General features: G+C 42.6%; 2 protein-coding genes and 1 long non-coding RNA gene across 5 annotated transcripts in view; 1 reads left to right on the top strand and 2 right to left on the bottom strand.

Moving 5' to 3' along the window:
• Positions 1–26,764, bottom strand: part of Sff (BRSK family serine/threonine-protein kinase sugar-free frosting) — a 55,091-nt gene that overhangs the window by 1,403 nt on the left and 26,924 nt on the right. The window contains exons 2-12 of one of the 3 annotated variants that reach the window (XM_076786304.1): positions 23,478–23,658; positions 22,992–23,132; positions 16,451–16,601; positions 15,394–15,609; positions 15,116–15,315; positions 10,114–10,344; positions 8,873–9,171; positions 5,636–5,787; positions 3,197–3,349; positions 2,946–3,120; positions 1,609–1,838 (exon numbers count right to left, since the gene is read on the bottom strand). In XM_076786304.1, coding sequence (XP_076642419.1) covers positions 1,609–1,838; positions 2,946–3,120; positions 3,197–3,349; positions 5,636–5,787; positions 8,873–9,171; positions 10,114–10,344; positions 15,116–15,315; positions 15,394–15,609; positions 16,451–16,601; positions 22,992–23,132; positions 23,478–23,658 — 2,129 coding nt within the window. The remainder of the gene's footprint in view (positions 1–1,608; positions 1,839–2,945; positions 3,121–3,196; positions 3,350–5,635; positions 5,788–8,872; positions 9,172–10,113; positions 10,345–15,115; positions 15,316–15,393; positions 15,610–16,450; positions 16,602–22,991; positions 23,133–23,477; positions 23,659–26,764) is intronic. The other 2 variants (XM_076786306.1, XM_076786305.1) reach the window with 2 other exon arrangements.
• LOC143353808 (histone-lysine N-methyltransferase SETMAR-like) lies at positions 226–1,404 on the top strand. The gene is made up of 2 exons (XM_076787413.1): positions 226–948; positions 1,326–1,404. The coding sequence occupies exons 1-2, from the start codon at positions 227–229 to the stop codon at positions 1,402–1,404; spliced, it is 801 nt and encodes a 266-aa protein (XP_076643528.1). The 5' UTR covers position 226.
• On the bottom strand, positions 20,599–21,491 carry LOC143353876 (uncharacterized). The gene is made up of 2 exons (XR_013082220.1): positions 21,394–21,491; positions 20,599–21,355 (listed from the first exon to the last, which is right to left on the bottom strand). It is a non-coding gene; the product is annotated as an uncharacterized LOC143353876 (long non-coding RNA).

The raw sequence follows: 26,764 nt of genomic DNA, 5'->3' as shown, positions 1-26,764 counted from the left end.
GTGTTGTCTAGAACTAGAAGGCGAAGAAGCGTTTTCGCGTGCGTTCTACGAGGGTGGTTTGAAAAGTTTCCGACCTCAACATGAAGATGGCAGTATTCGTCGACAAAAGTACTGGAGCGTGTTTGTGCGTGCTTTGACAGGTACTCACCAAAATTTCAGCCATTTCGGACGCTCAGTTATTGTTCAACAGTCGTTTGAGTAAGTTGCTGTGAGTGTTTTTGTGAAAATGGAGAAACTCGAGTATCGAGCTGTGATTAAATATTTATTTTTGAAAGGCAATACGCCTACGCAAATCAAAGAAAAGTTAGACGCTGTATACGGGAACTCTGCACCATCATTTACCATCGTGAAATTTTGGGCAGCTGAATTTAAACGTGGCCGTACCAGCTTGGGTGACGATGAACGTTTGGGACGCGCAAAAACTGCAACCAGTGACGATAACATCGCCAAAATTCACCATATGCTGCTAGACAACCGTAGAATTAAAGTTAGAGAAATAGAAGAGGCCATGAATATATCCAAACGTGTTTGTCACATATTGAATGAAGATTTAGGCATGAGAAAGCTGTCTGCGCGTTGGATGCCGCGTTTGCTCACGTTGGATCAGAAACGTGTTCGAATGAACATTTCGATCGCTCTTTTGGCGCAATTTAGGCGCAATAAATCAGAGTTTTGGCACCGGCTAATTACTGTTGATGAAACTTGGATACACCATTACACACCCGAATCAAAAATGCAGTCAAAACGGTGGACTGCTTATGGGGAATCGGCGCCAAAAAAGGCAAAGGCTGTTCCTTCGGCTGGGAAAGTGATGGCGACTGTTTTCTGGGACAGTGGTGGAGTTATCTTTATTGATTATCTTCAAAAAGGGAAAACCATTACAGGAGCATACTACGCATCATTACTTGACAGGCTGAAGGCAGAAATTGCTGAAAAACAGCCACATTTGCAAAAAAAAAACTTGTTCCACCAAGACAATGCGCCGTCTCACACCTCAACGATTGCCATGGCAAAAATCCACGAATTACGGTTTGAACTGCTTGATCACCCACCTTACTCACCAGATCTAGCTCCAAGCGACTTCTTTTTGTTCCCCAAGTTAAAAGTTGCACTCGGAGGACAGAGATTTTCATCAAATGAGGAAGCCATCACCTTTGTAAATAGCTATTTTGCAGAGAAAGACGGCAAGTACTATTTGAACGGGCTGGAGAGATGGGAGCATCGCTGGGAGAAGTGTATAGACGTACAAGGAGACTATGTAGAGAAATAAAAATAATTTTGAGGAAAAAATGCCTTATATCTTTGTTAGGTCGGAAACTTTTCAGACCACCCACGTACCTGTGCGAATGGACCCGCGTATGGAAGTGTGTCGAGTGTCTGTTCGAGCAGGATCGTGGGGGTTGAGTGAGTTGAATCGCGGGACAACGATGAAACGAGCGAGAGATAGAGATAGAGAGAGAGAGAGAGAGAGAGAGAGAGAGAGAGAGAGAGAGAGAGAGAGAGAGAGAGAGAGAGAAAGAGAGAGTGAGCCCGTCACCTTTCCGTACGGAGCTTCCGCGAAGATCACGGTCGGCAATGAGATCTACGAGGAAGGAGATGATGCGCTACCTTGTTAAAACAGACTACCTGTCTGGTAGCTGGGTTCGGGCTGAGGAACAGCCGCTCGCTGGTGTCGCTGCCGCAGCTGGAGCTCTCGCTCATCTCGGTGGCGAACTTCCTCGAGGCTCGTGGACTCGGTGGCGCGGGTCTGCTTTGGCTTCCTAAGCTGATGCCCACGTTCCTCGAGCAGACCTGGGACTGGATATGCTCGCAAACTCTCCTGAATCGACGGATGTTCCCTGAAACACCCGGAACCAGACGCCGGATCCTCCGTATAGTCCTCGTTGCCGAAGCTAGACCGTGCTTCGATAAACTACAATAGGTACTCGCTCAATTTCAAGCGAAACGATACTTTGCATTTAACCCTTTCGCTTCGGCAGTCCAGTCCGCCGAAGTGCCGTCACCGAACGAACGGAAGCATGCGCCAGAAATGTGCACAGTGCGCGTGGTTTTTGTATATACGTTCTTCTAAGTCTTGAATAATTACTATGCTTAATAAAACAATTATTGCTCTAAAATCAACAGAAAATGTTCTCCCGATAAAGATGAATTCATCATTGCCACAGATGGTACTTATATACACTCATATCGATGCCGGATATATCCGGCACTCGTACGCACAAGTCGTCGCGCGGATGCCGGATATATCCGGCGCTCGAAGCGAAAGGGTTAAAGCGTGTTGGAGAACGAGTAGAAATGCTCGAGCCTCCGAATGGTCCGTGTGTAATTGGTCGCGGACGGAACAACGCGCTGCGCGAGCATTCCCTTCGTCGCCGATTGGCCGAAGCCGACGCGGAATGAAATATTTCCCCGTTAAAGCCGTCGACGAGCGGCCGCGCGTCGTAAATCTAGCGGAGTGAAAGCGAAACACGCCCGAAATTATACAATACGCGGCGCGTACATGCGGACAAGACGCGGGAGCCTCCGCTCTTCCGCCAAGGTAACATCGATCTAGTTGCGCTTGGACGTATGCCAAGTGCCAAGCGCCGTTCACCGACCACCACCTCGAGATCCAGCCCCCGTTGGCCCCGGCTTTCCCGCGAGAGGGTTGCTTCCATCTTTCGTTGCGATCCCTTTTTTTTCGCGAAAAAACCGAAGCCTCGATTTCTTTTTTTTTCGAAAGCGTTGGCTCCGCCGAATCCCGAAGGACCTCGAGCCAGCTCGGATTGCCCCGGAGGCCACCGACCTGGCTCCGGCGAAATCGGGAGCAACGAAGCCACGCCTACCAGAGGGAAAAGAAAGCTTCTCGACCGAAACGAAGAGAAGGAGAAGAAGGGAGGACCGTTGTTAGTTCTATAGCAAATCGAGTATCGAAGTAAAGTTTTTGAACAGGCCTAGCAACTCACCGCTGAGGAGAGTGAAGGTAATGGCGAACAGCGGCTCGTTATGTTGCTTCGATATGGCACTGATGTCGACTTGAAAGCGGACTTGTCTCTGGAACATCGCCGGCGCCGTGCCTCCTCTCTTGTACTCGACTTTGAACGACATGGGCGAACTAACGCTGTGGGAGAGCTCCGCTATCTGCAACAAGCGATCCCTCGTTTTTCATCGGGAGAAGTTCCGCGGCCGCGACCAATCACCAAACCGAACCACTCACCGATAAAAAAGCGTGAATCAAGTCGGCTTTCACGCTGGCTAACACTTTTCCCTTGACGAGGACGGTGAACGTCTCGTCCTTCTCCGTGGTCATCAAGCTACCGAACCACGACTTCTTCGTCAGCTCCGGCGAGGAGTCCGGCGTGAGGTGTACCTGGAAATTCGGGAAACATACGTGCCACCGGTTAGAAATTAACCCTTTCGTCCCGAGCGGTACACATATGTACCAGCCTGATTCAAAAATTACTGAAAGGCCATGTGGTAAATGGTCTATTTCAATGTACACGGTTATTTGTTGTATGGATTTTATTCTGAACGGAAAACTGGCAGAGGACGTCTAGACTGGTAGCTGATGACTGACTGCCCTAGGTTTTCATATCGCCCTGTCTACTTACACTTTTTTCTGCCCTTTGTGGCAGGGAAAAATCTCTTCCAAATAGTGTTGGTGTCCTCCAGACCTTTCGCACGTGGGGCTCTTCCGGTCGCGGACGACCGCTGCCCTCTTGTCGAAGGTCCTTCGGCACTCCACGATTTATGGTACCCGTGTGCAGCTATTGAGACTGTGACTAACTCGAACTAAAATCATGCTAGGGTCTGAAACTAAACAGTTCTCTCAAAAATAGCATTGTCTAGTCACGTATACCATAAATCGTGTTCAGCAGTTTTCCAACTTTCTAAAGCAATGTGGGCATATGGCGATTGTACCACCCCGGTCTTTTGAAAAAAAAACCCTGGTGGTGTGTACCACCTTTCACCCCCTACCCCTACTGTGATAGTAAAAATTTGAGGGTGAAAACCTATTATTTTTAGTCTAACCTACATATCCATTACACTTTAATTGTTAAAATTTCAATTTCTATATTCAGGGACGAAAGGGTTAACCCCTTGACTACGGCAGACTTTGATACGCACCGGCCGTACCATACGGCAGGAATTGAGTTACGACGTGCGCCGAGAACGGCGAACTTTTGGGTAGGGATGCATTTTTGTGAAAACATATTTCGAGAATCAAAAAACTGAATTTCACTACATTCAAACAATATTATTTATTTCTTTGAACCGAATTAGTATAAATATTACGAATTTAATATTAAAGTATACAATAAAGCCAAACTGTGCCGAGCGCCTATAGGCGCTCTCAGTGTCACAAACGCAAAATTTCTAAGCGCCTATAGGCGCCCACATAGTGTTCCTGATTTCTCAACATTTTTCATTTCTCGAAAAATGAGACATAAGACTATATTTCTCGATAATTCTCGATAATTCTCGAGAATTTTTAATAAAATAAAAAAATATTGGGAAACCTATAATATTTGGAATATCGTTAATAATATTTATCGAAAGGGCAAAAAACTTTAACTCTGTTTTTAATCCTGTTCAATATGTACAGAACTGCAAAAACAAGGAAAAAATAGACGCTAAATCATTGTTATATTTTCCGAAAAGTTTGCTTAGAATTTGCTTTGCCATTTTATACATATCTGCCTTGGATGTTAAATAAAAAAATGTATCTTCTGAATCTTTTTGCAGAGATTCTGGATGATGCAGATATTTCATAAGGGATACAACAATTTTGTCTCTTCTTTTAGGTATTTCTTCTTTAATAACAACAAGAAACTCATTACTCAATTCAGTATTCAGTTTCTCTAAAGTTTTAAATAAAAATTTAAGATCACCTTCAGAAGTTAATAATGTCGAATCTTCTGTATTAAGATCTTCTCTTGTAGCGAAAGACTAAAAGAATTTAGTTTTACATTAAGTAGTTCTAAAGTTTTTCAGCTGTACAGCTTCCATGAATTGGTACTAACCCTAGATTGGTAGATTCCTTGCCACTGTAATACATATGCAGATCCATATATCTTTTATTGTTTACACTCGTCCATTCATCAATTGATATGCTGAATTTTTTGTTGTTTAATTTTAGTGTTTTTATTTTTTGAATTAATTCTTCTTTTTCTGCGTATAATAGTCCATCATTAATTGCATTACATCTGATGAATTACAGGGGAGACTGAATCCTTTGAGCGATAAACAGTGTCTTATAAATTCACTTTTAGTGATTTGATGAAATGAACATTTACAATCTCAACAATTATTATAAATTTTCACATTGCAAACATGCATACGTAGGCATTGATATGCTGCCTGTAGATATGCTTATACGTACGCGACTGATTAGTAATATGCAATTTGATTTAACTAAAAATTCATTTCCGAAAATATGTTATAAAATAAATGAGATTCATAAGAATTTTCCTAGATTTAACTTTCTCGAGGAATACTGGAATTTCTCGAGAAATGAGAAACAATCAATTATAAAATTTCTCGAGAAATTCTCGAGAATGAACACTACACCCACAGTAGCCAAGGGGTTAAAGTAGGGAAGGAGAAAGAAATTCGGAAGAAAGCTGCAGAATTGTGGGTCGGGTAGAGTACGCACCTCCTCGGTGCTGGTGAGTAATTTGCGCCGATGAAACCGCGGGCTGCCCAGGAACGAATTCTTGATGGTGGTCAGTCTCGATCTCCAGTGATGGGCGCCGGAACCGGCTCCAGTGTGCGGCGATCCCGGCGGTGTAACGCCGACCGCTACTACTGCGAAAATCGAGCGTCTCTCTTATCGTATAGTTGCTGCAACAACGGCCGCAGCCGCAGGATCTCGACTACGGACTGCGACTGCGACTGCTACGGCGACTCGATAATTGTTGCGGTTTCCACCTCGTTGAAACCGATCAACGATGATCGACCGTTTATGCAGTCAACCGGTCAACGGTGGTTAATCTTCGCGGCGTCCATCCCAGTCACGCGGTGATCGATTCGACTCGAACTCGAAGCGGTCGGCGTGGAACCGCTTCGGTTCGGCAAATGGAATCGAAACGTTTCGAAAGGAACGGATTCACGAGCGTTCGCGTGGCGGCAAGATTGCTCCTCGGCACTCCTCAACTACAATCGCACTAATCTCTATCGGAATAAAAGTGTAACCAGGCAAAGTGCGCCAATTTCAACAGAAAACGCGGTCGTTCCGAGACAAACGTTTCTCGAGAATAATTCTGAGAACAGACTGTAGGAATATTTTAATGGAAACTCCTACGTCTTAGGTGTGACGTAACGGGTGGAGTGATCTCATACCGATTTCACTATAGTCCTTTATAGTCTTTCGACAACTCGATACTAAATACTTTAATAACGCTCGCGACCCTCGCTTCTCTAACTCTCGCACTACTGACTCACTACCGACTGACTCTCTCTCGACTGACCTAACATCCCTCGCATTCGTCGCTTTTATAATAAGGCCCTCTTTCATTCTTCCTCTCTCGCACTCTCGTTCTCTCTCTATCAGTTTCACATCCATTCGGAAAACCCAAACAGTCACGTACGCACTGCGTTTGGCGCCCCTAAACACTTTACTCTTGTCACGCAGGACCCAAACACGTTGGCGCCACAATGTCGCGTCCACAGTCACTCTAAACAATCGCTCTAATACAGTGTCTCATTCATAACCCTACAATACTGTCTATCTAGAGATCTGCAATCTCACCGGAAGCCAGTTCATAGGCGGAAGCATCTACTATTATAGGAATCCTAGAATGATTCCAAATCGTGATTTTTGCTGCGCGTTCTGAGAGTACTGCGTATAGTTTTATGGATCTTCGAGGTCGAAGATTTTCGCGCTGGTAGCAAAGAGGCAAGAAAGCGGCGCGGGTTCGAGCGGACGCGCGCCGCATTGTCTCGAATAAAGAAGCGTTTCCGGCGTTGTTTCCGTTTGGCGAGGCACTCGAGGCATTCCCGGCGATGGGCAGAAAAAGAGAGACGTTGTTCGCGGAGGGGTGCAACAGCCACGTGCCTTTAACGACGATCCGCACGCAGTGTGTGCTCGTTACGCTTTGAGCTCCCGCTCGCGAAACTGGAGGTTCGTCGCGCGCGCGGAGGTCACTTGCATATTTTAAAGGCAGCCCGGCTAACAGCCGCCCCCTTCGGACACGAGAGATGGGACGTGAAAAACGGGTGCTCAGACATAGGCGAGGGTCTCGGGTACGCCTGTAGCCTGTAGCCTGTAGCTGCTAGGCGAGTTTTTATCCTCTCGTCCCGTCGCACCGTTTAAACACACTCTGGACACCTGCCAGGAGCTCGAGCCGCTCGGATCATCCGATTAACGCACGAATTATCGGCTGCGCGAATTAATCCGCTGCGCATACGTTGAACCCGTTATAATTCTGTTTGGAATTTAACTCCCTCCGCTCAAATTCCGCGTCGTTTAAGAGCCAGACTTGACGTCGGGTTTCGCACCAATCAGTCGTTGCTTGCTTTACCAAATTGTAATCATTAAACTGCGGATTTTTAATAAAAATTTTCTGTATCAATCGCAACAGGCGGGACACAAATGGAAGGGCCTTTCTTCTTGTTTAATCCTTCTAGAAAGTTGAAAAAAATCGTTCTTCTGTTTTAAATTTCACGTACACAATTTTGTTAGAAATGCATCAAATTCGCAATCCAGTAATTAGACTGTTGCACGGGGTGTGGGAACAATTCCAGCGTTTGTCAACTGCTCTAAATTGGTTGGTAAAGTTACGCGCACGTTGCAGCAGGTTTTGAGACAGAAATATTTCGAGTCGAACAAATTACAATTCACCGACCACGCGTCGTTGCCACGGAATTCTAACGATTGGGCGTTGTCCTGTAATTCCCGCATAGAATTGCGGCTGGGCGTTTGATTTCGAACGAATTATGCGACTCGGGTAATTGGATTTCGAATGCAGAGCGGACGGGACCGCGGAATGTTCTCCTCGGCTTTGCGGGCAGCCGGCTAAGAGCACACGTAGACACCTCCAGACAAAGTCCGCAGAGAGCGCAAACTTCGAATAATGAATTACCCGCTAGACGAAACGTGACGGCACGTATCAATTTCGTCAAAGGCAATCGGTGGATCGATTACATTCACCCTGGGAATTACCGGAGAATTTATTACGATACAGTGTACTGTCAGCTCGCTACGATACAGCGAATTTCGTCGAGCGTTCTCCGATCCATCTTATCGGTAACCCGTTCGAATGCTCGCCTATTACCGGCTACCGATCGTCGGTTGACACTTTCTGTATCGTCGAGCTTTCATCGGGATACCTACGGTAATGGGAATAATGGCTCACGGTAACTGAGAACGTAACCTAGACGCCATTCAATGGATCGTATTGCTCACAGCGAGCCCGATACCGAGTTCGTATTTTCGCCGTAGTCATTGTCTTCTCGAGGACAAATTCCATTATCGCGGAAGCGACGGTCCGATTCAACGGACCCGACGCGACGTCTCCATTTAGAACGCGTCGAATCGACTGCCGCCGCTTCCTCCTATCTCTTTGCCTGTTACGCAACCGATTTCGCTGTCAAATTAGAAAAAAAAAGAAAAAAAAGAAAAACGATCCTCGATGCCACGCTCGACTCCCGAAACACGGAAGCCAATCCACAAAATCGAAGCGGTTCGACGAAACCAAAGCTGAAGTGGCACAACTTGTGGAAAACCGAAGGACTACGTCTTTCTAAGAATGATGATCTTTAAATAAATAATTCACCGTATATTTTCATTCTATTATTATCGCTTATTATCCGCAATTTAACCCGTATCGAAAGGATTGATTCGCATGGAACGGAAGGTTGTACAGGAGAGCGGCAAGTTGTTGCAACTGACCTTGTTGAACATCGTTGATCTCGATCCCCACGTTGGGAAGGGCCGGGACCGGCGCTGTCACGGCCGGACTCGTGGAATTGCCGTTGCCCGGCAAGCTGCTCACCGCCGACACCCTGTGAGGACTTCCGGTTTGGCCTTGGTGCGAGCTCGGAGGAGCCCGATGAGGACTCAACAGGCCGGCGACCGCGTTCGACGCGTGCAGCGGCGAGCTGCCCGGCGTGGACGCGTGCGAGTGCGACGAATGAGACGCGTGCGTGTGGCACCCTACGCTCGGCGATCGACGCGCGTGATGCCTCGTGCTGCGACACAGATATCAACTATCAGCGCGATTCACGGTTAACGGAAACCCAATCCATTAGGTATCGGCCAGGTGCGGCTAGGCGAGTCGGGACTTTGATCGATCGGCTCCGAGCCCGAATAGGGAATAGAGACCGGGAGAGTGGAGAATAGAGGATAGAGGATCCGGCGAAACTCGAGACGAGATCGTAATCGACGCAATCGACCGCGTAGAATCGACCGTGGAAAGGGAACACGCGACTTGAGTCGACTCGACTCGACTCGATTCTGCTCCGTCCGGGTGCAACAAAAGTAATGGTCACAGGCTTCCGAGGGTGAATCTACCGGCTTCGGATCGGTGGTCATTTATAAAAGAAACTTGCCGCCGAATCTTTTCTTTGCATCAACGCGTTCTACCCGACCAGAAGAGAAAGAGCACGAAAGCTTCGTGTACAGCCTTGAACACTTGGTATAGGCCCAGCCTCAAACATCCCTTTACAGTGAATTCTCGTTACGAGTCAGTGCCAACCTTACAGTTTGGAGTCAGTGGAAGTACCCACACCACCGCGGTGAGGCGCCTAAGCTCCAGAGTAAGACCAGAAGACCACTACTAATCCAATTACAAAACTTCTTTATTTTTCCGATAAGAAAATAAGATAAGAGAACCTCCGATTTCGTCTAAGAGTCAGTCACCAGAACGGCGGAACTGACTAGTAACGAGAATTCGGTCTATTATGTTCTTCCTCATTAACACGGTCAGATGGAACGTAAACGTACAACACCACACAATCAAATTTTGCAAAACCTATACGAACTTTTCCTCTTCTCGATGAGTAGAGGGTACTGCGACATAAGAAAAAGGTTTAACAACCATTTTGCGACAAGTTGCTTTTACAAATGTCACAGAGGTATAGATTCAGCCTTGTGTTCAACTTTTCGTGTACAGCCTCGTACAAGAAACTCACCTCGACTGTCTTCGAGGGGTCAGCGGAGACCCGTGGCTGATCTCGCCAAGATTTAGGGCCGTGCTACCGTTGACCCGACACGTATCCACCCGCTTCCTCGGCGGGTCGGCCTCCAGTTGGCTGACGGATCCCCTAACGCCTCCTCTCATCACCTCCAGCTCGTCCTCGCACGCCGGTCTTCTCCGCTTTCTCTCGAGCAACAGGAAATAGATCACCTTCTCCGTGTTGTGGCTACGGGCAACGAGAGTACCGTGGTGCGTGAGAAAACCTATCAAAGAGACCACCCACCCTCTCTCCCGAGAATCCAGTCTCTGGGTCAGGGAGACGACCTTTCGATCGGCCAAATTTCCTCCGGCACACTTGTCTTCGACCCATTCGACGCTCTCGTAAATGTCTACGCGACGATCGATGGCGGGTTCGTCCGACCATTCTGTTTTGTTAGTCTCGTTACCCAGTTTGGCTAGGATTAATGTTATCTCCGCGTCTCGGTAGCTACGTGGCCTAGCTTCGCCGAGGGTCTGAGGACGCGCGTTCCTTATATACCCTCGGCTTATCGATTTATAGGCGGGATCGTAATATTAATCCTTTGCAGTCGAACGATGACTCCGAGACACCGCTAAAAGTCATCGTACTGCAACTCGAAACAGTTTTCGCATCGCCTCGTTTGTTTCTACTTCACCCTTTGCACTCGGCGCTATTCTAATTCTAAATTTTTCTTCCGTCTTAGAATATTTTCATTTTACTAAATACAAATTTTGTAATGTAACAAATATTTTGTAATATTTTTTGTAATTTCTTTGAAATAATATCACAACAATTTTTAGTGGCGCTTCAGAGTGACCACTCGAGTGCAAAGGGTTAATTCTAAAATTAGACACTCTTTCTGCGCTCAATGGATCTTTTCGTGTTTGAAAAATGTTCTGGGTTGAACCGAAACGGGTTCTGCGGTAAAAATAGGCCCGAGCGCGAAGAATTGAGGAAAACGAAAGAACACTTCTATCCTTGACTTCTCAACATACCGCAATTCGAATCGCGTAAGCTTCGAATCACTGAACCCGAGTCAACATTTTCTACAACGCGTTGTAGGCTACGGATGAAACCGCGTCCGGAATGGGTCGACGAACTTTTCCAGCATAAATTGCCCGGTCGCGGACACCTGTCTCCGGACCTTCGGAGTACATATTAGGGGTAGCCATAAGTAACCAATTATTTGCAAAGAATTTGTTTTGCCTTTAGTTCTGCACCGATCGTTGAAGAGGAAACACGTATTCTTTTACAGTGTTCGGTGAAGCAGCCAGTGTTCAAAATATTCTAAAAAGAATAATTTTTTTTGCAACCTTGTAATAAAATGGCCGCGTCCGTACCTTCCGAGGATCATATTCGTCATTGCATACTTTTTCATTTTCATGCGGGATTTAATGCAACGGTAACAATAAAGAAAATTTGCGACGTTTATGGAGATGTATTGAAGGTCAACAAGTGTCAACGTTGGTTCAGAAGGTTTGCTGCCGGTGATTATGATCTCTCCGACAGGCCACGAAGTGGACGACAAGTTGAATTTGATAATGACACCCTAAAATCTCTAGTGGAAGCCGATCCAAAATTAAGTATGCAAGAATTATCGAGAAGCTTTGGGTCCACATGGTCAACTATACAAAGGCACCTACACGAAATGGGAAACACATATAGGCAAGGAATATGTGTACCGCATCAATTATCTGAGACCAACAAGAATATTCGTCGATCAATTTGCACTTCATTGTTATCCAGATTTCGTAAAGATCCATTTCTTAGCAGAATCGTTACCGGAGATGAAAAATGGATTCTTTATGATAACATAAAGCGTTCCAAGCAATGGCTTTCTGCAAATCAAACCGCAATATCAACCCCTAAACCTAGCTCATCACTTAGAAAGGTGTTACTGTGCATTTGGTGGGACTGTCGTGGCATAATTCGCTTTGAGTTGTTAAAACCTGGAGAAACAGTTACTGCTGAGTTGTATTGTCAGCAATTACAACGGCTGTATTCAGAACTATTGAAAAAGAGGCTATCTTTAGTCCATAGAAAAGGTGTAATACTGCAAATTGACAATGACAATTGACAAGGAAAAAATCAAAGAATTGCAGTGGGAAGTTTTACCGCACCCCCGTACTCACCGGATATTGCTCCCTCTGACTATCATCTTTTCAGATCTCTGGAGTATTATTTAAGAAATAAAACATTCACTTCTGTAGAAGATGTAAGGAGGCACCTTGAGTCATATTTTGCTTCACGAACCCTGGGTTTCTATAAGAGGGGGATTGAAAATTTGCAGGAAAGATGGCAAACTGCTCTTGATAATGAAGTTCGTTTTAGATTTCAAAATTAGTGACGGGCGTGATACCAATATTTCTCATAAGTTTCAAGCAATTCGATTCCCAAGTACTTATTTTAAATGTTTGATAGGTATCAAAAATTTAATGCTTGGTATTGACATCTGATATTAGTAGTACCAAAATGGGCACTGGGTGGTATTGGTATCGCGTCAACAATAAATGTATCGATGCAACTCGAACTAGAGTCGAGCATACATAAGTATCGAAACAATAATGAATACTGTAGGTATCGAAAAGTATCGATTTCCAAATGATTCCTTCAAATACATCGATGCTTTAAAGATTGTGAGTTCGGACCTGACATGAGAAAAAAACTAGATAAAACAAACATAAACGAATTAGACATAATAAAGGATTTATTTCTTACATATTTAGAAACAATATTTTATTTACTATATTGTCTTTTAATCGATTTCTTTTTTTACAAATTATTTCGCCAGTCTATGAAAATACTCTTTCAGAAGGAACAGACGTTGCCATTACACAAAGATACTCCTCTGCAAGTTTTGATAATATTGGATATTTTAATGTATTATCTTTCCAAAACATCAATGGCTTTTCATGTCTGGATAAATATGGTTCTTTCATATAATTATTTAATTCTCCAGATACACCACTTTTACATGCGATTGTATTTTTTTTTAAGTACTTGTATATCAAATATTGACCAAAATGAGGGGCCTTCTCCCGTTACTGTTTCTTGGAATTCCTTTCGATGTGCTGTAGACTCCGTAATCGATGTTTCCAATGGAGTCGCTATATTAATTAATTCATTACATGTTTGTGTAGCGAATGTTTCATTTTGGAAAGATAATTCTCAAAATCGCGGATCTAGTAATGCTGAAATTGAGTATTTTTTATTCATTTCATAGTTATGAAGGTACTTATCCAGTTGCAATCTTAATTCCGTACAAAGTGTTCCTGCAATACCCCCTTCGTCTTGGTAAGTATCGATGAAAATATATAATTGTTTTTTAATTAATACAAGTTTGGAAATACTAACATATTTTTCAGAACTTAATTCTTCTGTTATAAGAAAAAATGGCTTCAATAACTGTACAATATTTGGCAAAGTATCCCACTCTCTATCCGTTAGCTTTTCAAAATTAATTTTTAATGATGGCAGAGTTATTACAATTGATGATTTTAATTTAAGTAATCTGTCAAACATTTCGTATGTTGCATTCCATCTTGTCGGTACTTCTGATTTTAATTTGTATTGCGGTAGACTTAACATAATTTGTACTTCGTTTAATTTATCTGTTGCTACACAACTTGCTTTAAGAAACGAAACTAATCGACGACACTTTTCTAATAGAATTTGAATTTCAGTAATATTATCCAAACAATGTTTAATAATCAGGTTTAATGTGTGTGCAAAACAAAATATATGATCACTAGGAACGCAAAGTTGTTTCATAGCAGCTCTCATATTTGCAGCATTATCGGTTACCACTGCAGTTACTTTATTCTGTATATCCCACTTAATCATTATTTCATCTAAACGACTTGCAATTGTAGAAGCTGTATGATTTCCTGTAAATTTCTTGGTTTCTATAACATATGTCTTCAATTCGAAGTTGTGATTTATAAAATGACAGGTGACTGTGAGAAAACTGTCACTATTGATACTGGTCCATATATCTGTCGTAAGGCAAACTTTATCAACACTTTGAAGTTCTTCTCATACTCGCACTTTTTCTTTAACATATCTTTCATCCAGTAACGTCTTTCAGGTTTTTCTAGTAGGTAATATATATTTAGGATCGAGTAAGTTTGATAAATTTTTAAATCCTATATCTTCGACGATTGAAAACGGTTGTAGATCTACAGTTATTAAATTTAAAATTAGTTCATCAATCTTTTTCTTTCTAACATCATTTTCTGAAAAATGAACAAATAATGACTGCCCTATCTCTATTGTCATATTCTTCTGTAGTATCTTTTGCAAAGAAATCTTTAGATGTACCATGAGTCTTTGCATGTTTAATCATATTGGTTGTACATTTGCTACAATCGTTTCGCACACATACTACACTCCACTTCATAATCTTCATCGTTATGTTTGAAGTAATTCCAAACCCATGATCTTTTACGAGACATTATCTTTTGAATTTTAGCTTGAAAATTATGCGCGAATTAGTCAAGTTCTCACAGAATACTACGGTATCGCAACTGATGGTTGCTGGAGGAATGAATGTATTGTAAGAGAGAAATGTCTTGGGAGGATTAACGAACCCCACACAAGCATACCTCACGCCTCACGCCTCTCCTACAGTATTTAGTAAATATATACATTTGATGGCATGTTTGAAACTGTGACAGAAGTGTAATATACAGAATCACTGTTATATACAGGATTGTGAATGTATCGATACCAATTCCATCAAAGACGTATTTATAAAGGATCGAGACTTTCTGAGCAACTATCATTAGGGATCGATACTTTTTGATACCCAGAGAATCATATATGCTTGTGATACCACGATTCTTTGCCACAAGGAATCGATACCTCTTGAACATGCCCAAGACCCATCACTATTCAAAATAATTGATTACTTATGGATCCCCCTAATATTCAATTTGCGGGGAGTAGCGGATGGTTTGCTCTCGCGCGAATATCTTACTTGGGGCTGAGGAGTTCCTGGATGAGTTTATCCCGTTCCTTGAAGCAGCCTAGGCTCGCGATCGCCTGCAACACGTCCGGATCGATCGCCTCCACGGACGGAATCACGTGCGTCTGCACCACGTCCATCATGGACAGTTCGAGCTCCAGCTCGCCCTTGCCCGCCGCTGTCACCCACACGTGCCTGTTTATTTCCGCCAGCTGTGGGTGGTCGATTCGGTCAGGATTTATTGTCTAGATCGCGATCGCGGAAGAGGAGGCGGCGCGGCAGCAGCTTACCGTCAACCTTTTGTCCGGATCGACCTCGATCATCCCCTTGAGCAGATTCTGACACTCGGGCGGCACGAAGTGCGGTATGTAAAACACGCCCCGTTTCACCTTCTCCAGCAGCTTCCTCAAGTTGTCGTCGTCGAAGGGCAACGCGCCTACCAGAAGCGCGTACAGTATAACCCCGCACGACCAGACGTCCGCCTTCCTGCCGTCGTACTTTTCGCCCTGCGAACAACCAATCGTGTCGCGTTTTTCTCCCCCTTCCACCTTAATTAAATTCCTGAGCCAGGGATTCGACTCGCAGCGGGCGAGACCGTAATTCTTCCGCCCCCCGGGTTTTAATATGTCGCCGGAAGAGAACACGGACGCTTTAAAACCCTGCCTTTGCTTATTGACCCCTAGCCCCGCTCTGGAATATTCACCTTTTAACCCTTACCAGCGCTACGGTACGCCGGGTCGCTCTGCAGACTTTACGCGCCCCTTCCGCCCTTCCGTTTTCCGACCGTTCAATTTTCAAGGAACAGTTCAATTTCTACGAATACTATACCGTGTATCGAGGCTCCGAACAACAATGTACATCAAATTAATTTGATCATCTTCAAGCTATCGTTCGTACGAGACAGAGAAGTTCGAATTTTCTCGAGCAACGTCGTTCGCCTCGAATCACTCGGATCGCGGGTTGGTTTCTTAATCAGGAATTAGCTCGATCAAAACTTTTCGAACGCTAATCCGATTAATCGAATAATCGGGGAATACGGTCGCGCGCATGCGAGGCCGAACTCGATTAAAGTATCCGCCTGGCATGGCGAAACGATCGGCTGATTCCCGTGCTCGGTTTAAGAGGAATCCAACGTGTAATTTTACTTAGCGAGAGAAAAGAGCGATTACCAGGGGATTTAAACGGAAAATTCGCCATGGATTCCATTTTCTCCGCGACGCGGAGCGCCGTCGATCCACCAAGATTATCGACCGGAAAGCAATTTCCACGGGAAGAGTTACGTGGCCGCGAGGGAGGGGGCTGGCCGTTTAACAAAGGTGTTCGCGAGTAGAGCAGAGAAAAGCTTACTCGAATCACTTCGGGGCAGGCGTAGTGAGGAGAGCCGCAGCTGGTTTCGAGCATGGAGCCGGCCGGTTGCAACGACGCCATCCCAAAGTCCGCGATCTTAATGTTATTCTTCTCGTCCAATAACAAATTTTCAGGCTTCAAATCTCTATGACTGAAAAGAAGCACACAGGCTGTTAGCGAATCTGTCGGTTAACGCGTTGCTGACCGGATGATGCAACGAAGCGCATCCTGTTCACCGGTTATTACAGGAATCCCAACAATTCAGATATACAGGGTGTGTCACCGATCTGGTGGCGCAAGCTGCAAGGAGGTGAATCCGCGTGAAAAAGTAAGAATAATATTTTCTTGGTTAACACTAGACCTGCCTCACACTTATTCATGTTTCTGGAAAACGAACCCTCAAAACCAAACCTCGTGACTATTTCTTCTCGACTTATTTTTTCACGTAGACCTCCCCTTCTTTCCATTTGCTCTCCCAGATCGCTAGCACCCGAGAAATCAGAGGTACCGATAGGCGTCTGCTGTTAACCCCCCCGGGACGACGACAGTACCTCGTACCGACACTGAGGAGTACTTGAAAATTGATTGCAGGAGGTCTGATTACACTGTCCAACACCAAAATTGTTTTGCGATACCTGTTGGGTGATTCTTATACACTTTGTCATTCTAAAACCAAATCCGAAAGCAGAATTGCTCTATCACGCAACGTTTTCGAAAAATATTGGTTTTTGTAAAAATACATGATTTTGATAAAAAATTACGTGTTACGCAAAAACTAAACACGCGAGAAAGTTCAAGTTTGAGTCAAGAGATAGAGGGGACTCTCCTCTACGTATCCGTATAGCCAATTATATTTTTATGTACGTCCTAATAGTTGTAATTGGTTGTTAAAGTTTGAAAATGTGCCGACGCGGGTACTTTGTACGCTCTAATTTTGTATTTATGTGAAAAATCCTTTATCTAGCAGGAATTTGCTATACAGGAATGCATTCTAGAGACATTTCTGGTAAAGAAACTATTCGCGAAAAGTATTTGGTTCCCTTAATATACGAGAAGGTTCAGTACATATTAATTGACAGCTTGTGCGGGCCGCCAGGGCCGTCGCACAGTGGTCCGGATCGGAAAAATAAGTGACACTTACAAGGGAACATATTCAGATGCGAAAATCCGATTTTGATGAAACTTATGGGAGCTTCTAGTTCTTTGAAAAATATTTGACACGTATTTTTTTTATCGGCAGACATCCACTTTGAAGGGGTGAAAACAGCCCTCAAAGTTGGGGTTCAAAACCACATTTTTTGAGATATCTCGGAAACCAGAGATCGAAAAAATTTGAATTTTTTTTTAAATTGTGTGTTTTTCAATGGGAAACGTAGTCGCGCAAGAAAATTTTAACAAAAGTTTTTTGTTTAAACAATATATTAAAATTTTTATTTTTTTTTGCAGTTTCTTTTATTTATTGTTAGTTCATTTTAATGTAAACTTGGGTGTGTGATCTTTGATCCAAAATAGGGGATACATGTTTCAGGATTTTCTTTTTTTTTTGCCATTTAACAATAATTATGCATAATGGAAGATAGTCTTGCACCTGGCGTGCGTAGGAAGGAATTCTGGCTTGTTTCATCGAAATATAAGCATTTAGTATAAACGTGTATAGTATTTTAAACAATACCACTGGGTTATGTGTCGTTTATTGTTTTATTATTAGCTAAAGAAGGTGGCGCAGGTAGCAGCGTGACGCGATGCTAATTACCGCGGCGGAGCAAGGGTACCGACTTTTATAGCCAATTCGCGTGTGAATTTCTGCAGTCGTTGGGCCTTCGGTCAAAATATACCTGCAGCCTTTTTAAACTGTGAATCCTCGAAGTTGGAGTTTCCCTCGTCGTTTATGGTAGCTCTGAAAAGAGCGGGTGGCAAATGCCTCACATCAGTTTTACCTCGGTTATATATAGCATTTCAGAAGAACACGAATATTTTCAAACATTTCTATTGGTTGTTAGGGCGAGAGAGTGGGAAACGTAAGGTGTCTTAAGAATGTATAAATATGGGCACTTTGCTACGTGTGCTATTAGTCTTTCTGCATTACGGTTTGTAAAGCAACGTGGATATTAAGAAGTTAAGGCTACTTCTTTCGGATTGTTAAAACAGTGCCACATAAAACAAATAATTTCTGACGATAATCAAAAAAACATCCGATAATTATATTAATTTTACTTTTGCTGATTGTTTATTTTTCTTGTTAGATTCGTTTTTATAAACATGAAGGTCAATCCGACGAACGTTATAAACATTTTGATGGAAACATATAACAGTAATAATAACGAGGGAACACCCACGAATGGGAAGGAAATTGAACTGGCACACATTATTATAGATCTGATTGATAGGTACAGAGAAGCAGGGTACATGAATTTCGAAACGCAACAGCAATTGATATTCGATGACCTAACAGACGAGAACCGACTTCATTTAATGTTCCCGAAGACGAAGAAGATTTGGAATCAGCGTCAACATCGAAACCGTCGTCTTCAAGTTCTCCGGACGAGAGTCCAGAAGAAATGGAATATGTAGACATTGATTTAGAATATAAGAAGAAAGCTGTAGATTATTGGAAGAGTGGAAGAAAAAGAACACTAAACTTCCAAACTGTAAAAAACCAATACAAGAAATTGAAGAGACAATCAGATTTATACAGATGGGAAGAACAAATTAATAAAGGCTACACTTGAAAAATTTATTGTAGCAAGAAATAATAAAATTTTGGTACACCACATAAATTTGAGACGGTGGGCAATGATCGAAAATTCATCAATAAATTTAGCAGGATTTCAGGCATCGTCCTGTTGGTTGTGGAAGTTTAAAGAGAACTATAATATAGTATCAAGAAAAACGACGAAACTCGTTACCCGCCATCATAGTAACCATTTAACAGATTTGACCGCAGCAGCAGACGATTTTGTGTGTCATGTGAAAGGGTATTTTGAAAATTATGGCGCAAGCAATATTTTCAATAGTGATCAAAGTGGGTTCCAGTTGGAATTGCACTCTGGTCGAACACTTTCACACAAAGGTGAAAAAGAAATGGGTGCTCTTGTCCAATCCATATGGTTAACAACTCACAGCTACTCTATCCAGCCCACAATTTCAGCTGATGGACAGTTGCTATCGCCATTGTATATTGTTTTGAAAGGAGTCAAAGGGCAGTTAGGACCTCGTGTACGAAGAAGTGTGTTCACGGCACCTAATGTCCATATTGAAGCTTCCACATGGGGTAAACCAACGAAAGAATTATTTAGAACGTGGTTGACTGAAGTATTTCACGCTGCTATCTGCGCCACCTTCTTTAGCTACTAATAAAACAATAAACGACACATAACCCAGTGGTATTGTTTAAAATACTATACACGTTTATACTAAATGCTTATATTTCGATGAAACAAGCCAGAATTCCTTCCTACGCACGCCAGGTGCAAGACTATCTTCCATTATGCATAATTATTGTTAAGTGGCAAAAAAAAAAGAAAATCCTGAAACATGTATCCCCTATTTTGGATCAAAGATCACACACCCAAGTTTACATTAAAATGAACTAACAATAAATAAAAGAAACTGCAAAAAAAAATCAAAATTTTAATATATTGTTTAAACAAAAAACTTTTGTTAAAATTTTCTTGCGCGACTACGTTTCCCATTGAAAAACACACAATTTAAAAAAAAATTCAAATTTTTTCGATCTCTGGTTTCCGAGATATCTCAAAAAATGTGGTTTTGAACCCCAACTTTGAGGGCTGTTTTCACCCCTTCAAAGTGGATGTCTGCCGATAAAAAAAAATACGTGTCAAATATTTTTGAAAGAACTAGGAGCTCCCATAAGTTTCATCAAAATTGGATTTTCGCATCTGAATATGTTCCCTTGTTAGCCCAAAAACGAACTTTCTCGTATCGATCTAATCAACGAACATTATTTCTTAAATGTCCATGGACCTCGAAAATGAAAAAATTAGTACATTTTAATCAATATTACGGTTGTAATAAACATTAAAACTTGGACGTTTTAAGAACAGCATTTTTCGCCACAAAAATTGTTTCTCTTTAATGAGATATCCTGACGCTCCTATTTAATATTTTCTCTCGATTTTTTTTTTAAATTAAAGAGCAGACTTTTGCGATGAAAAGTCTTGTTTTTTAATAGCAATTCATGCACGTATTCTATTAAAGAAATAATGTTGAATATAGTAGGAAAAATTTGCGAAATTTTCTACATTAATAGAGCATATTTTTTTAATTCCATAGAATTCCGCTTTAAAACCAATTACAATATTTACAATACATCTTTTTTTTATATAATCACACAAGAATTAGTTCCCCCCTCGCCCCACTTCTCAAATTATTGATATCTAATGTTGTCAATGTTCAGTCCGTCCATATAGTTTTATGTATACTCCTGTGTAGCTGCGGTTCGAATCCATCGCCCTACTCTGCAATACTTTGTATGCAATGTTTATGTTACGCTATACATTAGACTGTCACAATATATTCGACGTGTTTTTAGCATTCAGTTGAAGGAGAATCGTCTAAGCGTGCATAGTGAGATATTAGGAGCAACTTTTTTGTATTACAGTTATTTTTATGTTATAATGTAAAGGGCACTATTACCAATTGGGCAGCTTTCTGAGGAAGCTCAAGAAGTCCGACATAAAGATTTTAAAGCAATTAGATATAAAAATACCAGAAAATGTTCTTTTGAAGATACACTGCTTAGACTACTCCTAACGTCCGATCCTTATATATCTAATATACGGATAAAATCACGTACAAAGAAAATTAGAAATTTAGATCAGGAAGCTAAAGAATTAATAATTACGTAACATAAAGTATGTAATAACAAATACAAAGTAAATATTACTAAAATAATTTTTTGATTTTTTTCACCCATTTGTAACATAATGATAATAGCCCAAATTTCGTGTCGATATCTTTTACGGTTCAGAAATTATATTCAAATGTCACTAAATTTTCTGATCCGGACCACTGTGCGTCGCTATGCGTAGTCGACGTTGGTACCACTCAAGTATGTCTTTGCTTACTATGCTTAATTACATAAACATTTTTTCACATTTTCAAACTTTAACAACCATTTACACCTATTAGGACGTACATAAAAATATAATTGGCTATACGGATATGTAGAGGAGAGTCCCCTCTATCTCTTGACTCAAACTTGAACTTTCTCGCGTGTTTAGTTTTTGCGTAACACGTAATTTTTTATCAAAATCATGCATTTTTACAAAAACCAATATTTTTTAAAAACGTTGCGTGATAGAGCAATTCTGCTTTCGGATTTGATTTTAGAACGACAAAGCGTATAAGAATCACCCAACAGATATTGCAAAACTCGAAAAAAGTTTTATTTTGTTGGACAGTGTTATCAGGTGCGATGCGTTTCCGTGCGTTATTGTTCGCTTTCTAAAATCGAGAGATAGCTAGGGAAAATATTGAACAGTGTGAATCGTCAAGGGATATTATTCTAACATCGTATAATGTCGATCTCAGAGAAGCAAACCGGCAATCAATTGTCGTCCCCGGAGGGTTAAGCAACTATCGAAAGACAAGAAAGGCAAATACGTTCGGAAAATGAGAGGCGCCAATCGGCGGCTCCGGTCGACAGTGTGTTAAAATAGCAGAGGGAGAGCGGTTGCCCTAAATCGGGTCGCTGGGATCGACTAGGCATGGTCGCGTGGCCCGTGGGGTCGACTAATTTGAATGAAGGATCGATCCGAGCCAATGTTTCACGGTGTCCCCGTCGCGAAATTAGCTCCGTTTCTCTATTTATTCGATTGGGGTAGGTCTCCCCTCGTTTTTCTCGTCGCCACGCTGTTACCGAGTCGTCCAACGGATCGCGAAATTAACCGGAAGGAATTTTGGCGCCGCTGGTCGGGCTTAAGCCCCCGGTTTTGCACCGACGAACGTCGCGACGGTCCCACGGATTAAGTTTGCCGATGGATTTAGCCGCAGACACGCCGCCGACTCGATCGTCGGGGGGGGGGGGGGGAAACTCGATCCTCGTAACAGCTCCTAAGCGCTTTGTTATATTCTCGGTCGCGGACGGGCCGAAACTTTCTACTCGGGCATCGTTGAACGCCGTTAAACGCGCGGGCCAACATCCGTGAAACGAATGACAAGGTTCTATGAATTATAGAACTCGCCGGTCCTCTGTTTTATGCATCCGAATCGCTCGACAGAGTCGTCTTGGACACACGCGACCTTTTCGTTGTTTCTTTAACCTTTCGCATGCCCGTGTGCCTTTGATCATCCTTTCACACCCTTGCATGGCTCTATTTTTGCCCGCGATTCTTTCGCAGGACGGTTTTCTGTGGTTCGGCCGCATGCGAAAATAATGAACGGTCTCTTCTTCGTCGACGACGATCATTCGGACCGTTGCTTTCGATAGTTTTTATTGGCGAAACGAAGCAAAGAGAACAGAACAATGGTCTCGGTCGGTGATAGGCGAAGCTCGGAGCGGAATGATGTTACTACTCACCATATACTATGACTATGGCAAAAGTCTAACGCGGAAATGATTTGTCGAAAAAATCTCCTCGCTTCCTTCGGCGTTAGTCTACCCTTTTTCACTAAATAGTCGAAAAGCTCCCCGCCCGAGACGTGTTCCAGAACAAGGTATCTGAAACGAAAAAGTGCAATTTCAGTCGAAATGCCGCGCACTCGTACTTTCCCAGGCGTGCATCAGCCTGTCCGTCGCCGTGCCGTGAGTAATCGCTGTCCGCTAGCTAAAACACGTTTGTCTATCCTGTGAACCTCGCTGCTTCTCTTTCTCGATCCTTTTCCCTCTGGTTTCGACGCGTGCCGCTTCCCCAACGAAATCACGATCGCCAACAATACGATTCTAGCCGAGTCGAATAGATTGCCGATTTTATTTGGAATTTCCACCGCGGCGCGGACGTTTCGAATAAAAGTTTAACGACTTTCCGAGAGGCACGCGATTGTTTCCTCCGGCAATAGTACTCACAGGTATTTCTTGTTCTCGTACACGTCCGACAGGCCGAGCACGTGAGGATGGTCGATCAATTTCATGATCGCGATCTCCCGCTCCACCTTCATCAACACCGACTCCGACAGCTTCTCCCGGTTGATGATCTTGATCGCCACCTTCTTGCCCAACACGCAGTGTACCCCAAGCTTGACCAATCCTGGAACAGACGCGACCGTGCTCTCGTTATTCGTTTATGCGACGCAAACGCAGAATTAGCCGAAAGGAGAACTAACTCGACGCGGAACCATTTTCGCATTTTCTATAGACGATAAATCGCGGGGAGAGGACAGCTGGAATCAAGAGCTAGGCGAGGCATTGGAACAGGAATTCAGGGTAGTGTTAAAACAGGAAGAGAACCGATGTTTTGTTTATCTGCGCCGAGTCTCGTTGAACGGACTTTAGTTCTGCTCCAGCTCCGGAGGGTATTGTTCTGCCGACGAGGTAATTTTCACCCGGCCCGATCGAAGCGAACAACGATCCGCGACTGTGTTTCCTAGATCCCGAGAACCATCGAATCACTGCGGACCCAAGTAGTATAGCCGGTTTTAGTCGGACAATCTTTTTCTTTTATTAGGAAATCTCTTATGAGATTTATTATTGCATACTGCTTAGCACAGAGTATTACAAAGTATATTCTATGGACGAAAACGTTAGTAACGATATAAAAAGAAACAAAGATTCTTAGGCACGTAGGTTACATGTATTTAGAAAGGCTATTATATAAACGCACGCATTAATATTAGGATCAGCTATTAAGCAGCCTATGTCCAATGGCAATTGAAATCCTGCTTTAGAAAGATTTTGGATAAGTTTTATCCTCTGATCATGATATAGGTTACACTGCCATAGAACACGGTTAAGCGTTTCTTGATCTTGGTTACATTTACATTTGGGGTTATCGATGATGCCAATGCGAGCAAGTGAAGCAGCCAAATGATAATGGTCCGCCCTGCGTCGATTAATTGAAACAATGCATTGACGGGTTAGCTTTTTATGCCCAAATCAAGGTGAACGAACATCTTTGTAGAATCGTTGAAAATAAGCTTTACCCTTATGTAGCCCTTGATCTTTTATTATTTTAACTGTATTTAAAATCGCATCCTTCTTAAAAGTTTCGGATAGGTCAGTAAATGGAATCTTAGAGACCTTCAAGGAACTGGCAACAGTAGCTTCTTTAGTTAGCGCATCAGCCCTCTCGTTACCCCGTATTCCCGAGTGGGCCGGAATCCAGAAGAATTTTATCGAGTGATTATTGGAATTTTCATGAAATTGAATAAATTTTCTTTGAATTTCCAAGATGAATCTGTTAGTTCTAACATTAAGTTTAGGAGATTTCAGACTTACTAGAGCACTAAGAGAGTCTGTCAAGATAACAAAGCTTTGGTTATTATAGCTCATCGCTAAATCAATAGCATCATTCAAAGCAATACACTCTGCTGTAAACACAGAGGCATTGTAGTCGACACTCTTAGTTGTGTGATAATTTAACTCAGGGCAGAAACAAGCGGAACCGACGAATTCTGCATTTAAAATTGTACTACCGTCAGTAAATATAGCGAAAGCAGAGGTGATCCTCAATCAGACTCTCGATTTTCTGGTCACGGTCATCACATTTTTTGAGATTGAATCCAAATTCAAAATCAAAGGGAATTGAGGTAGTAAGCGTTTTAAAATCATAACAAAAGATACTGAAATTAATTTCAGATTCAATTAAGTTAGAAAATTTACGAAAAGAAATTATGCAGAAACTCAATATGTCATTAGACCTAACTGCTCTATTTTTAACTCTATTATAGTATCCTTTAATAGCTTTGAGACAAAGTGATCTTTCATTTGAGTGGAGTTTAGCAAGAAAATTATTACAGAGAAACATTGAACGATCTTTTATCAGCGGGAGCTTAGATTCAGCCAACATAAATTGGTAGGGGTACTTCTACGATATCCCAAAGCCATTCTTATAGCAGAAAATTGCAGTTTTACAAGTTTTTCGGAGATATTTCGTCTTTTAGGAGAGTACACGAAAGACCCATAATCAATAATGGATCGCACATAAATTTTATATAAAAAAAGGAGTGTGGCCGGTTCGGATCCCCACCACGTGCTACGTATGTATTTTATTATATTGAGGGCGTTCGAGCATTTTTTAATAACGCAGTCAATAATAACGCAGTCGTTAATAACGCAGTTTCACTAGATTTAACAGTGAATGTATCTATTTCAATCGAAACTGTACCAGGAGGAATTTTTTTATTATTAAAATGAAGAAGAAGAGTTTTCCCAGGAGATAGATCTAAGCCCAAGTCATAAAGGTTATCTTTAATCATTTTAATAGCCTTTTCTATAACTTTAATACCTCTCTTTGTGGATTTGAATTTGTAGTCAATTGCTATATCATCAGCAAATTGAGAAACTGAAACAAATCTTTGAACATTATCAGTGATGCCCGATACATAAGTCGGACAATCTTGCAAGAGCGAAAGAGAAAGAGAATTCGAACGCACAGGCGGACAAGGTTCGAATTGGGTCGTGCCATTTAATTGGAAGTCCTTGTGCAAAGAGGAACTCGTCGCATTCGAGCTGGATCAGCGTGGCCGCCATCAAATTTTCTAATCTGGCTAACAGAGCTGGCAACCGATTCAACTTTTTCGATAGCTCCTTCGGCTTCCGGCCCCGATCACCTACATAACCAAGTAGCTTCACTCTCGCTCTCTCTCTCTCTCGCTCGTTTCACACGCCCTCCATCCACGTCCTTCTTTTGTTCCGTTTTCCTACTCCTCTGCCAACGAGAACAATGCCCATTTATTCGCAATTACGATCACAGCTTTATTGTACTTCCCGCTGTCTTTTCTCGGACCAGCATTTTTACGCTATACACATCGATCGTTCGCATTTTTCGTATCGCACGAATTATGGGATCTTCATTCGGGCCGGCTCGGCGCGAATCGATACGCGATGAATTATGTGTAGACAAACACGCGGCGAGGGGATTTATTTTTAATGAGAAGATCCCGTTAGGATTGTTGTCGATGAGCGTAACGTTTTTACGGGCGACTATAGTTGCGGGCCGTTCTATAAGTGAAGGGCTTGACACTCGATCGTGCGAAAACTTGCTTATAGCCTTCTGGATAACCGTGGCAAGTTGAAAAGAAGTCGATTCGCCCATTGTCCATCGAACAATTCCAAAATTGTAGCTCGGCCATGGCTATAATGCACGAACGTTCGCTCTCGATTATCGTGCAAGCGAAGAGAATGCAGCACCAACG

The sequence above is a fragment of the Halictus rubicundus genome, chromosome 4 (assembly GCF_050948215.1).
Source record: "Halictus rubicundus isolate RS-2024b chromosome 4, iyHalRubi1_principal, whole genome shotgun sequence".
Lineage (NCBI taxonomy): Eukaryota > Metazoa > Arthropoda > Insecta > Hymenoptera > Halictidae > Halictus > Halictus rubicundus.
The sequence above is the reverse complement of the archived record's forward strand: the minus strand, read 5'-3'. Positions and strand labels throughout refer to the sequence as shown.

Coding starts and splice junctions, on each gene's coding strand:
- LOC143353808 (XM_076787413.1), top strand. CDS start 227: ATGGAGAAACTCGAGTATCGAGCTGTGATTAAATATTTATTTTTGAAA. Junction 949..1,325: donor GCTGAAAAACAGCCACATTT/GCAAAAAAAAAA, acceptor GAAACTTTTCAG/ACCACCCACGTACCTGTGCG.